The 13,725-nt window shown below is 49.4% G+C and overlaps 1 protein-coding gene across 1 annotated transcript in view; it reads right to left on the bottom strand.

Annotated features, from left to right (window-relative positions):
- LOC130308083 (phospholipid scramblase 1-like) overlaps positions 1-13,342 on the bottom strand; it is a 38,868-nt gene extending 25,526 nt beyond the window's left edge. The window contains exons 1-3 of the mRNA XM_056552229.1: positions 13,159-13,342; positions 8,189-8,235; positions 7,161-7,411 (exon numbers count right to left, since the gene is read on the bottom strand). Of these exons, the coding sequence (XP_056408204.1) occupies positions 7,161-7,411; positions 8,189-8,201 (264 nt within the window). The 5' untranslated portion in view covers positions 8,202-8,235; positions 13,159-13,342. The remainder of the gene's footprint in view (positions 1-7,160; positions 7,412-8,188; positions 8,236-13,158) is intronic.
- Between the last annotated feature and the right edge of the window lie 383 nt (positions 13,343-13,725).

Raw genomic sequence — 13,725 nt, 5'->3', positions numbered from 1 at the left:
CCTCTATAATAGTGTCAGTCATCCTCAGTACCTCTATAATAGTGTCAGCCATCCTCAGTGCCTCTATAATAGTGTCAGCCATCCTCAGTGCCTCTATAATAGTGTCAGCCATCCTCAGTACCTCTATGATAGTGTCAGCCATCCTCAGTGCCTCTATAATAGTGTCAGCCATCCTCTGTGCCTCTTTAATAGTGTCAGCCATCCTCAGTGCCTCTATAATAGTGTCAGCCATCCTCAGTGCCTCTATAATAGTGTCAGCCATCCTCAGTGCCTCTATAATAGTGTCAGCCATCCTCAGTGCCTCTATAATAGTGTCAGCCATCCTCAGTGCCTCTATAATAGTGTCAGCCATCCTCAGTGCCTCTATAATAGTGTCAGCCATCCTCAGTGCCTCTATAATAGTGTCAGCCATCCTCAGTGCCTCTATAATAGTGTCAGCCATCCTCAGTGCCTCTATAATAGTTTCAGCCAGCCTCAGTACCTCTATAATAATACCAGGCATCCTCAGTTTCTCTAGAACAGTGCCAGTCATCCTCAGTGTCTATATAATAGATCCAGCCATCCTCCGTACCTCTATAAAATAGTGTCAGCTATCCTCATTGCCTCTACAATAGTGCCAGTCATCCTCAGTGTCTCTATAATAGTGTCAGCCATCCTCATGGCCTCTATAATAGTGTCAGCCATCCTCATTGCCTCTACAATAGTGCCAGTCATCCTCAGTGTCTCTATAATAGTGCCAGTCATCCTCAGTGCCTCTATAATAGTGCCAGTCATCCTCAGTGTCTCTATAATAGTGTCAGCCATCCTCATGGCCTCTATAATAGTGTCAGCCATCCTCATTGCCTCTACAATAGTGCCAGTCATCCTCAGTGTCTCTATAATAGTGCCAGTCATCCTCAGTGCCTCTATAATAGTGCCAGTCATCCTCAGTGCCTCTATAATAGTGCCAGTCATCCTCAGTGCTGAGGGCCGGATTAATGTAGGGGCGTATGGAGCTGCCGCTCCAGGCCCTTACATTAAAATAGGCCCAGTGGCCTGCACAGGCGGCCCGCATAGGCCGCCCAGACCGATGACCCGCCTCCCGTTCTGCCGCCAACACCTAACGCCAACAGAGAACACCCCCGCTCCCCACTATCTTACAAAACACCTAACGCCGGCACCCCCAACCACCGCCCCCCCACATGAGAGAACCCCCCTGTCATGTGCCCAAATAATGCCCCCCTGTCATGTTCCCCTCATATATAATACCCCATGTCCTGTGCCCCTCACATATACTGCCCCCTGACATGTGCCCCTCACATATAATGCCCCTGGCTGTCCTGCCCCCTCAGGGACATTATATGTGAGGGGCACATGTCAGGGGGGCATTACATGTGAGGGGCACATGTCAGGGGGGCATTATATGTGAGGGGAACATGTCAGGGGGGCATTATATGTGAGGGGCACATGACGGGGGCATTATATGTGAGGGGCACATGTCAGGGGGGCATTATATGTGAGCGGCACATGTCAGGGGGGCATTATATGTGAGGGGCACATGTCAGGGGGGCATTATATGTGAGGGGCACATGTCAGGGGGGCATTATATGTGAGGGGCACATGTCAGGGGGGCATTATATGTGAGGGGCACAGGACATGGGGTATTATATGTGAGTGGCACAAGACATGGGGTATTATATATGAGGGGCATTATATATGAGGGGCACAAGACATGGGGCATTATATATGAGGGGCACATGACAGGGGGACATTGTATGTGGCGGCACATGTCAGGGGGGCATTATATGTGAGGGGCACATGTCAGGGGGGCATTATATGTGAGGGGCACATGTCAGGGGGGCATTATATGTGAGTGGCACATGTCAGGGGGGCATTATATGTGAGGGGCACATGTCAGGGGGGCATTATATGTGAGGGGCACATGTCAGGGGGGCATTATATGTGAGGGGCACATGTCAGGGGGGCATTATATGTGAGGGGCACAGGACATGGGGTATTATATGTGAGGGGCACAGGACATGGGGTATTATATATGAGGGGCATTATATATGAGGGGCACATGACAGGGGGACATTGTATGTGGGGGCACATGACAGGACCCCCCCCCCTGTCATGTGTCCATATAATGCCCCCCTGTCATGTGCCCCTCTTATATAATACCCCATGTCCTGTGCCCCTCATATATAATGCCCCTCATATATAATATCCCATGTCCTGTGCCCCTCATATATAATGCCCCTCATATATAATACCCCATGTCCTGTGCCCCTCATATATAATGCCCCCTGAGGAGGCAAGACAGGGGGCATTATATGTGAGGGGAACATGACAGGGTGCATTATATGCGAGGGGCACAGGACAGAGGGCATTGTTATTATGTGGGGGGAACAGGACGGGTTATCATTAATATATGTGGGGGCACAGGATGGGGCATTATTACCATATATGAGGGGCACAGAGTGTTTTACATTTCAGAGGTATGGGCCGGCATTTATCATTGTAGTGTATGTGAAGCATTTTTACACCTTTTTTGTGCGCTGTAATGTGTAGGAGCACCAAATTTATTAAAAGGTAGCAGACCATTTGATACATTTTGTGCAGGTCACATTTTCTAAAATTTCACTCTTCACATACACCCAAAAGCTAAGTCTGGGCTGATGTAATTTTAGAGACTTTTCAGTGGTTTTGCACATTTTTTGCGCCTTTTCACAAAAAGGTGCAGTTCATAAAACCCTTCCATATTATGTGTATTGCCAAAATCAGTGGATTACAACTCAAGCGCAAAAAAGGCACAATTCAAAGGATATGGTGTTTGGCAGTATTATAATAATTATTATTTTCATATAGAGGATCAGAATCCGCTGACATAGTGAGGGGACGTCTGGGTATCAAGTTCTGCTGAGTGAACATTTAGCTGAAACAAGTCCTGGCGGTATGTACCATCTGAATTAGATAAGAAAAGACTATATAGAGAAGACGTCATCTGTAATCACTGATATCATTGTGTATTCTCCTCACTATAGAGATGTCACCTGCAGTCACTGATATCATTGTGTATTCTCCTCACTATAGAGAAGACATCACCTGTAGTCACTGATATCATTGTGTATTCTCTTCACTATAGAGAAGACGTCACCTGTAATCACTGATATCATTGTGTATTCTCTTCACTATAGAGAAGACGTCACCTGTAGTCACTGATATCATTGTGTATTCTCCTCACTATAGAGAAGACGTCACCTGTAATCACTGATATCATTGTGTATTCTCCTCACTATAGAGAAGACGTCACCTGTAGTCACTGATATCATTGTGTATTCTCCTCATTATAGAGAAGACGTCACCTGTAGTCACTGATATCATTGTGTATTCTCCTCACTATAGAGAAGATGTCACCTGTAGTCACTGATATTATTGTGTATTCTCCTCACTATAGAGAAGACGTCACCTGTAGTCACTGATATCATTGTGTATTCTCCTTACTATAGAGAAGACGTCACCTGTAGTCACTGATATCATTGTGTATTCTCCTCACTATAGAGAAGACGTCACCTGTAATCACTGATATCATTGTGTATTCTCCTCACTATAGAGAAGACGTCACCTGTAGTCACTGATATCATTGTGTATTCTCCTCACTATAGAGAAGACGTCACCTGTAGTCACTGATATCATTGTGTATTCTCTTCACTATGTCCTATCAGAGCTGGAGTCACTTGTAAGTTCTGCAGTAATGATGGGTGAAACAACAACTCCTAGCATAGCCTTACCCCATACTTAAGGTCATACTGGGAGCTGTAGTTTTAAATGGTAAAAACTTTTTTAGCACTTTCCCATTCTGTGGCAATTGGTATATTTGATTATTATACTGGAAATAATTTTCTGCAACATGCTACAGCGTGGGCATCACAACATGCTACAGCGCGGGCATCACAACATGCTACAGCGCGGGCATCACAACATGCTACAGCGCGGGCATCACAACATGCTACAGCGCGGGCATCACAACATGCTGCAGCGCGGGCATCACAACATGCTACAGCGCGGGCATCACAACATGCTACAGCGCGGGCATCACAACATGCTACAGCGCGGGCATCACAACATGCTACAGCGCGGGCATCACAACATGCTACAGCGCGGGCATCACAACATGCTACAGCGCGGGCATCACAACATGCTACAGCGCGGGCATCACAACATGCTACAGCGCGGGCATCACAACATGCTACAGCGCGGGCATCACAACATGCTGCAGCGCGGGCATCACAACATGCTACAGCGCGGGCATCACAACATGCTACAGCGCGGGCATCACAACATGCTACAGCGCGGGCATCACAACATGCTACAGCGCGGGCATCACAACATGCTGCAGCGCGGGCATCACAACATGCTGCAGCGCGGGCATCACAACATGCTGCAGCGCGGGCATCACAACATGCTGCAGCGCGGGCATCACAACATGCTGCAGCGCGGGCATCACAACATGCTGCAGCGCGGGCATCACAACATGCTGCAGCGCGGGCATCACAACATGCTGCAGCGCGGGAATCACAACATGCTACAGCGCGGGCATCACAACATGCTACAGCGCGGGCATCACAACATGCTGCAGCGCGGGCATCACAACATGCTACAGCGCGGGCATCACAACATGCTGCAGCGCGGGCATCACAACATGCTACAGCGCGGGCATCACAACATGTTACAGCGCGGGCATCACAACATGCTGCAGCGCGGGCATCACAACATGCTACAGCGCGGGCATCACAACATGCTACAGCGCGGGCATCACAACATGCTGCAGCGCGGGCATCACAACATGCTGCAGCGCGGGCATCACAACATGCTACAGCGCGGGCATCACAACATGCTGCAGCGCGGGCATCACAACATGCTGCAGCGCGGGCATCACAACATACTGCAGCGCGGGCATCACAACATACTGCAGCGCGGGCATCACAACATGCTAAAAAAATCAGGGCCTATATCCCTTAATGTTATGTTTTTGCAAATATTCATCCAGTTGCTGTTTAAACGTCTTTACAGACTCTAATAAGATCACATCCGCAGGCAGAGGATTCCACATCCTTATTGTTCTTTCCTTTGCCTTAGACAAAATCTCCTTTCTTCCAGTATAAAAGTTGCTGAGTTGCCCATAGCAACCAATCAGATCCCTTCTTTCATTTTTGAAAAGGCCTCTGGAAAATGAAATAAGCGATCTGATTGGTTGCTATGGTTAACTCAGCAATTTTTCCTCTGGACACTAACATTTATTCAGCTATCCTGGTAATTTAATGTGCATAAAACATGTGACGGATGCGCTTTATTTGTGTTAAGAAAAATTACTTTGTGTTGCATTTTCATTTTATATATTCCGATAAAAAGGCCCATCAAAATCTCCAGCACCGGCCCATGATGCTCTATAATAGTGTCAGCCATCCTCAGTGCCTCTATAATAGTGTCAGCCATCCTCAGTGCTTCTATAATAGTGTCAGCCATCCTCAGTGCCTCTATAATAGTGTCAGCCATCCTCAGTGCCTCTATAATAGTGTCAGCCATCCTCAGTGCCTCTATAATAGTGTCAGCCATCCTCAGTGCCTCTATAATAGTGTCAGCCATCCTCAGTGCTTCTATAATAGTGTCAGCCATCCTCAGTGCCTCTATAATAGTGTCAGCCATCCTCAGTGCTTCTATAATAGTGTCAGCCATCCTCAGTGCCTATATAATAGTGTCAGTCATCCTCAGTGCCTCTATAATAGTGTCAGCCATCCTCAGTGCCTCTATAATAGTGTCAGCCATCCTCAGTGCCTCTATAATAGTGTCAGCCATCCTCAGTGCTTCTATAATAGTGTCAGCCATCCTCAGTGCCTCTATAATAGTGTCAGCCATCCTCAGTGCCTCTATAATAGTGTCAGCCATCCTCAGCACCTCTATATTAGTGTCAGCCACCCTCAGTGCCTCTATAATAGTGTCAGCCATCCTCAGTGCCTCTATAATAGTGTCAGCCATCCTCAGTACCTCTATAATAGTGTCAGTCATCCTCAGTGTCTCTATAATAGTGTCAGCCATCCTCAGTGCCTCTATAATAATACCAGCCATCCTCAGTGCCTCTATAATAATACCAGCCATCCTCAGTGACTCTATAATAGTGTCAGCCATCCTCAGTGCCTCTATAATAGTGTCAGCCATCCTCAGTGCCTCTATAATAGTGTCAGCCATCCTCAGTGCCTCTATAATAGTGTCAGCCATCCTCAGTGCCTCTATAATAGTGTCAGCCATCCTCAGTGCCTCTATAATAGTGTCAGCCATCCTCAGTGCCTCTATAATAGTGTCAGCCATCCTCAGTGCCTCTATAATAGTGTCAGCCATCCTCAGTGCCTCTATAATAGTGTCAGCCATCCTCAGTGCCTCTATAACAGTGTCAGCCATCCTCATGGCCTCTATAACAGTGTCAGCCATCCTCAGCGCCTCTATAACAATACCAGCCATCCTCAGCGCCTCTATAACAATACCAGCCATCCTCAGCGCCTCTATAACAATACCAGCCATCCTCAGCGCCTCTATAACAATACCAGCCATCCTCAGCGCCTCTATAACAATACCAGCCATCCTCAGTGCCTCTATCATAGTGTCAGCCATCCTCAGTGCCTCTATAATAGTGTCAGCCATCCTCAGCGCCTCTAATAGTGTCAGCCATCCTCAGCGCCTCTATAATAGTGTCAGCCATCCTCAGCGCCTCTATAACAATACCAGCCATCCTCAGTGCCTCTATATTAATACCAGCCATCCTCAGTGCCTCTATAATAGTGTCAGCCATCCTCAGCGCCTCTATAACAATACCAGCCATCCTCAGTGCCACTATATTAATACCACCCATCCTCAGTGCCTCTATATTAATACCACCCATCCTCAGTGCCTCTATAATAGTGTCAGCCATCCTCATGGCCTCTATAATAGTGTCAGCCATCCTCATGGCCTCTATAATAGTGTCAGCCATCCTCAGTGCCTCTATATTAATACCACCCATCCTCAGTGCCTCTATAATAGTGTCAGCCATCTTTTTTCTCTGCACAACTGTGAGGTATAACCTCAACATCCAGAAGACAGAGGAGTAAAAACAGGTGGAAGGAGTAGTAGGTTGGTGAGGTAAATACCTGGCTGAGGTACTCCAGTGCACTGGGGGTGCTCCCGCTGCTCACTGGCATGTATGGTGCTCCCCCTGGGGGAGGGTCAAGCTGAGGATGAGGAGCCGGGTGCATGTGGTGCTGAGGGGGGATGCTGCAGCCAGGTCCGGGGTAGTCATGGAAACCAGGCGTTGGAGGTGGAGGGGGAGCAGAAGGGCTGGTGGGGTACGGAGCAGATGGATATGGTGGACTGGGGTATCCAGCAGCAGGTGAAGGGTAACCTGGTCGAGAAGAGACAGATCTAAGTCCTGTGCAGGATATCATACCCTAAATCAGACCATAAACCCACCAAGTGCCCCCATAACTGATCTCAAAGATGACTTCACCTGGAGCCTTCATCTGTAAACTCCACCAAGTGCCCCCATAACTGACCCAAAGATGACTTCACCTGGAGCCTTCATCTGTAAACTCCACCAAGTGCCCCCATAACTGACCCAAAGATGACTTCACCTGGAGCCTTCATCTGTAAACTCCACCAAGTTTCCCCATAACTGACCCAAAGAAGGTTCACCTGGAGCCTCCATCTGTAAAACCTACCAAGTGCCCCCATAACTGACCCAAAGAAGGTTCACCTGGAGCCTCTCTGTAAACTCCACCAAGTGCCCCCATAACTGACCCAAAGATTACTTCACCTGGACCCTCCATCTGTAAAACCTACCAAGTGCCCCCATAACTGACCCAAAGAAGGTTCACCTGGAGCCTCCATCTGTAAAACCTACCAAGTGCCCCCATAACTGACCCAAAGAAGGTTCACCTGGAGCCTCTCTGTAAACTCCACCAAGTGCCCCCATAACTGACCCAAAGATTACTTCACCTGGACCCTCCATCTGTAAAACCTACCAAGTGCCCCCATAACTGACCCAAAGAAGGTTCACCTGGAGCCTCCATCTGTAAACTCCACCAAGTGCCCACATAACTGACCCAACGATGACTTCACCTTGAGCCTCTATCTGTAAACTCCACCAAGTGCCCCCATAACCGTCCCAAAGATTGTTCACCTGGAGCCGCCATGTTTAGTCCTGGTTTCTGTGATGCATCCGGTGACCTGTAGGATACAGAGGAGACATGGGGTCATGACCTGGGGTGGGCGAGCGGAATGTATTATAATACAGAGAAGTGATATACAGGTTACACCAAACATCTCCCCCTGGAGACCCTGCGGCGCTTGCTCTCTGCTGGGAGTTGTTGTTTTGCGCTGACTGAAGTGAAAGGTGTCAGTAGGTGGAATGGTCCCTAGGGACACCCTGCTCCTCCAGGGTCAGAGTAGACTTAACCCATTACTGTCCGTCCCAGGGGGTGATATGGACCTGGTATGACAGCTGTGCCCTCCAGGCTCCTCGGTTTCACACCTGTGTTTATCACCCGCTCTCCACCCAACATGATCCCCAACCAGTCCGACAGGTGTCCCTGATGCTGAAACCACAACAGGCAGATCAGGTTCCTGTCTACAAAGGTAGGTGAGACCAGGCAACAGATGGTGAGCCTGACCCCAGCATGGCCGCCCGAGGGTAAGTGCCCCAGAAACTATCTACAGAGCCCAACGACACTGGATGGGGGATGATGTCACCGATAACAGGATGGGGATGATGTCACCGATAACAGGATGGGGGATGATGTCACCAATAACAGGATGGGGAATGATGTCACCGATAACAGGACGGGGGATGATGTCACCGATAACAGGACGGGGGATGATGTCACTGATACCAGGACGGGGGATGATGTCACTGATAACAGGATGGGGAATTATGTCACTGATACCAGGACGGGGGATGATGTCACTGATACCAGGACGGGGGATGATGTCACCGATAACAGGACGGGGGATGATGTCACTGATACCAGGACGGGGGATGATGTCACTGATACCAGGACGGGGGATGATGTCACCGATAACAGGACGGGGGATGATGTCACCGATAACAGGACGGGGGATGATGTCACCGATAACAGGATGGGGGATGATGTCACCGATAACAGGATGGGGGATGATGTCACCGATAACAGGATGGTGGACCAGCTCGGAGTCCTCCACCTCCTCAGGACAGGCCGGCTACTCCAGCTCCGAGTCCTCCACGTCCCCAGGACAGGCCTCCAGTCTACTCCAGCTCCGAGTCCTCCACCTCCCCAGGACAGGCCTCCAGTCTACTCCAGCTCCGAGTCCTCCACCTCCCCAGGACAGGCCGGCTACTCCAGCTCCGAGTCCTCCACCTCCCCAGGACAGGCCTCCAGTCTACCCCAGCTCCGAGTCCTCCACATCCCCAGGACAGGCCTCCAGTCTACCCCAGCTCCGAGTCCTCCACCTCCCCTGGACAGGCCTCCAGTCTACCCCAGCTCCGAGTCCTCCACCTCCCCTGGACAGGCCTCCAGTCTACCCCAGCTCCGAGTCCTCCACCTCCCCTGGACAGGCCTCCAGTCTACCCCAGCTCCGAGTCCTCCACCTCCCCAGGACAGGCCGGCTACTCCAGCTCCGAGTCCTCCACCTCCCCAGGACAGGCCTCCAGTCTACCCCAGCTCCGAGTCCTCCACCTCCCCTGGACAGGCCTCCAGTCTACCCCAGCTCCGAGTCCTCCACCTCCCCAGGACAGGCCGGCTACTCCAGCTCCGAGTCCTCCACCTCCCCAGGACAGGCCTCCAGTCTACCCCAGCTCCGAGTCCTCCACCTCCCCTGGACAGGCCTCCAGTCTACCCCAGCTCCGAGTCCTCCACCTCCCCAGGACAGGCCTCCAGTCTACCCCAGCTCCGAGTCCTCCACCTCCCCAGGACAGGCCTCCAGTCTACCCCAGCTCCGAGTCCTCCACCTCCCCAGCACAGGCCTCCAGTCTACCCCAGCTCCGAGTCCTCCACCTCCCCAGGACAGGCCTCCAGTCTACCCCAGCTCCGAGTCCTCCACATCCCCAGGACAGGCCTCCAGTCTACCCCAGCTCCGAGTCCTCCACCTCCCCTGGACAGGCCTCCAGTCTACCCCAGCTCCGAGTCCTCCACGTCCCCAGGACAGGCCTCCAGTCTACCCCAGCTCCGAGTCCTCCACATCCCCTGGACAGGCCTCCAGTCTACCCCAGCTCCGAGTCCTCCACATCCCCAGGACAGGCCTCCAGTCTACCCCAGCTCCGAGTCCTCCACGTCCCCAGGACAGGCCTCCAGTCTACTCCAGGCCTCACATGTCCCATTTATGGCACTGGACAAGCTCAGGCCCACGGACTCCACCGAGGCGGATCTCAGGTGCACCGGGGCTGAGCGTACACCTTGACACTACATCACTAGTGTCAGTCGTGCGGATCTCACACTGGGTGGGTGCGGGGTGGGTTCATGCAGGTTCCTGGGCCGGTCAGGCGGCTGACTACGGGTGTGGTGGTGTCTCTTACATAAAATCATTGTCTACAACCGACAGAGGAATCTGAGGCTGGTGAATAATATGTAAAGAGATGACGGAGTCTCCGGGGGAGGAGACCGCCGCCAGAGAACGTGGAGTCCCAAACAAAGAAGACACAGAGACCGCCGCCAGATGTGCCCAGACAGACCCCTGAAAGATTCCATGGAAAACCTGAGACACCCCAGGGAATAGAGAGGAAAAGAGACTGAGAGAGACAGTGAGGAAAAGAGACAATGAGGAAAAGAGAACGAGAGAGACAATGAGGAAAAGAGACTGAGAGAGACAATGAGTAAAAGAGGCAGAGAGAGACAATGAGTAAAAGAGGCAGAGAGAGACAATAAGGAAAAGAGACAACGAGGAAAAGAGAACAAGAGAGACAATGAGGAAAAGAGACTGAGAAAGACAATAAGGAAAAGAGACAATAAGGAAAAGAGACAATAAGGAAAAGAGACAATAAGGAAAAGAGACTGAGAGAGACAATGAGTAAAAGAGGCAGAGAGAGACAATAAGGAAAAGAGACAATGAGGAAAAGAGACAATGAGGAAAAGAGAAAGAGAGAGACGGTGAGGAAAAGAGACAATGAGGAAAAGAGACTGAGAGAGAAAACTATAATCATAAGATATGATGGAGATCAAACAAGAGACTGCTCGACGGATGGAAAGGGAGAGAAGAGGCAGAATTGGGGATGACATGTATGGAGTGTAATAAGGGGGTCCTGTAGACATGTATGGAGTGTAATAAGGGGGTCCTGTAGACATGTATAGAGTGTAACAAGGGGGTCCTGTAGACATTTATGGAGTGTAATAAGGGGGTCCTGTAGACATGTATAGAGTGTAATAAGGGGGTCCTGTAGACATGTATAGAGTGTAATAAGGGGGTCCTGTAGACATGTATAGAGTGTAATAAGGGGGTCCTGTAGACATGTATAGAGTGTAATAAGGGGGTCCTGTAGACATGTATAGAGTGTAATAAGGGGGTCCTGTAGACATTTATGGAGTGTAATAAGGGGGTCCTGTAGACATGTATAGAGTGTAATAAGGGAGTCCTGTAGACATGTATGGAGTGTAATAAGAGGGTCCTGTAGACATGTATGGAGTGTAATAAGAGGGTCCTGTAGACATGTATAGAGTGTAATAAGGGGGTCCTGTAGACATGTATGGAGTGTAATAAGGGGGTCCTGTAGACATGTACAGAGTGTAATAAGGGGGTCCTGTAGACATGTATAGAGTGTAATAAGGGGGTCCTGTAGACATGTATGGAGTGTAAGAAGGGGGTCCTGTAGACATGTATAGAGTGTAATAAGGGGGTCCTGTAGATATGTATAGAGTGTAATAAGGGGGTCCTGTAGACATGTATAGAGTGTAATAAGGGGGTCCTGTAGACATTATAGAGTGTAATAAGGGGGTCCTGTAGACATGTATAGTGTGTAATAAGGGGGTCCTGTAGACATGTATAGTGTGTAATAAGGGGGTCCTGTAGACATGTATAGAGTGTAATAAGGGGGTCCTGTAGACATGTATAGAGTGTAATAAGGGGGTCCTGTAGACATGTATAGAGTGTAATAAGGGGGTCCTGTAGACATGTATAGAGTGTAATAAGGGGGTCCTGTAGACATGTATAGAGTGTAATAAGGGGGTCCTGTAGACATGTATAGAGTGTAATAAGGGGGTCCTGTAGACATGTATAGAGTGTAATAAGGGGGTCCTGTAGACATGTATAGAGTGTAATAAGGGGGTCCTGTAGACATGTATAGAGTGTAATAAGGGGGTCCTGTAGACATGTATAGAGTGTAATAAGGGGGTCCTGTAGACATGTACAGAGTGTAATAAGGGGGTCCTGTAGACATGTATAGAGTGTAATAAGGGGGTCCTGTAGACATGTATAGAGTGTAATAAGGGGGTCCTGTAGACATGTATAGAGTGTAATAAGGGGGTCCTGTAGACATGTACAGAGTGTAATAAGGGGGTCCTGTAGACATGTATAGAGTGTAATAAGGGGGTCCTGTAGACATGTATAGTGTGTAATAAGGGGGTCCTGTAGACATGTATGGAGTGTAACAAGGGGGTCCTGTAGACATGTATAGTGTGTAATAAGGGGGTCCTGTAGACATGTATAGAGTGTAATAAGGGGGTCCTGTAGACATGTACAGAGTGTAATAAGGGGGTCCTGTAGACATGTACAGAGTGTAATAAGGGGGTCCTGTAGACATGTATAGAGTGTAATAAGGGGGTCCTGTAGACATGTATAGAGTGTAATAAGGGGGTCCTGTAGACCTGTATAGAGTGTAATAAGGGGGTCCTGTAGACATGTATGGAGTGTAATAAGGGGGTCCTGTAGACATGTATAGAGTGTAATAAGAGGGTCCTGTAGACCTGTATAGAGTGTAATAAGGGGGTCCTGTAGACATGTACAGAGTGTAATAAGGGGGTCCTGTAGACATGTACAGAGTGTAATAAGGGGGTCCTGTAGACATGTACAGAGTGTAATAAGGGGGTCCTGTAGACATGTACAGAGTGTAATAAGGGGGTCCTGTAGACAACACGGGGGACAGGCATACAAGTTGAGGGGTAAAGTTGTGGCGGGGGTATTTCCTACCTTGTTGCCCTCCCCCCAGGTTGCAGCTGCTGTATTCTCCCCGCTCTGGCTCTCCCCTGGTGTCTCTCTGGTGTCAGGCTATTTTTCGCCTGGTTAGAGGAGGCGTCAGGGGGTTGAGGAGGCGTCAGGGCGGGGCCCCCCCTAAGGGAGGAGGAGGGGATGGAAACTGATCTGGGGAGGGGTGTTAGAGGATTTATTCCTGATCCAAGGGCTCCACCTAGTGACCATGCTGGAAATGTGATGGGAATTCCCCGCATTAACCCTTACAGTGCCAGGGGCCCATCTCAGCTGCAGCCACATGTGTAGAGCTAAGGAAACGTGGTGAAGTTCTCCAACTTACTTCAATGGAAATCCTTAAATCACATGATGACATAATCACATGATGACATAATCACATGATGACATAATCACATGACTTGTAATGGTGGTAGAAGTAATAACAACTGTAATAGTTGTAGTAGTAATAGTGGTAGTTGTAATAACTGTAATAATAGTCGCTGTAGTAATGCTACTAGTAACAATTGGGGTATTAGTTGCAGTAGTAATAGTGGTAGTAGTAACAATTGG

This window comes from Hyla sarda, unplaced genomic scaffold (assembly GCF_029499605.1).
Source record: "Hyla sarda isolate aHylSar1 unplaced genomic scaffold, aHylSar1.hap1 scaffold_146, whole genome shotgun sequence".
NCBI lineage: Eukaryota > Metazoa > Chordata > Amphibia > Anura > Hylidae > Hyla > Hyla sarda.
The sequence above is the reverse complement of the archived record's forward strand: the minus strand, read 5'-3'. Positions and strand labels throughout refer to the sequence as shown.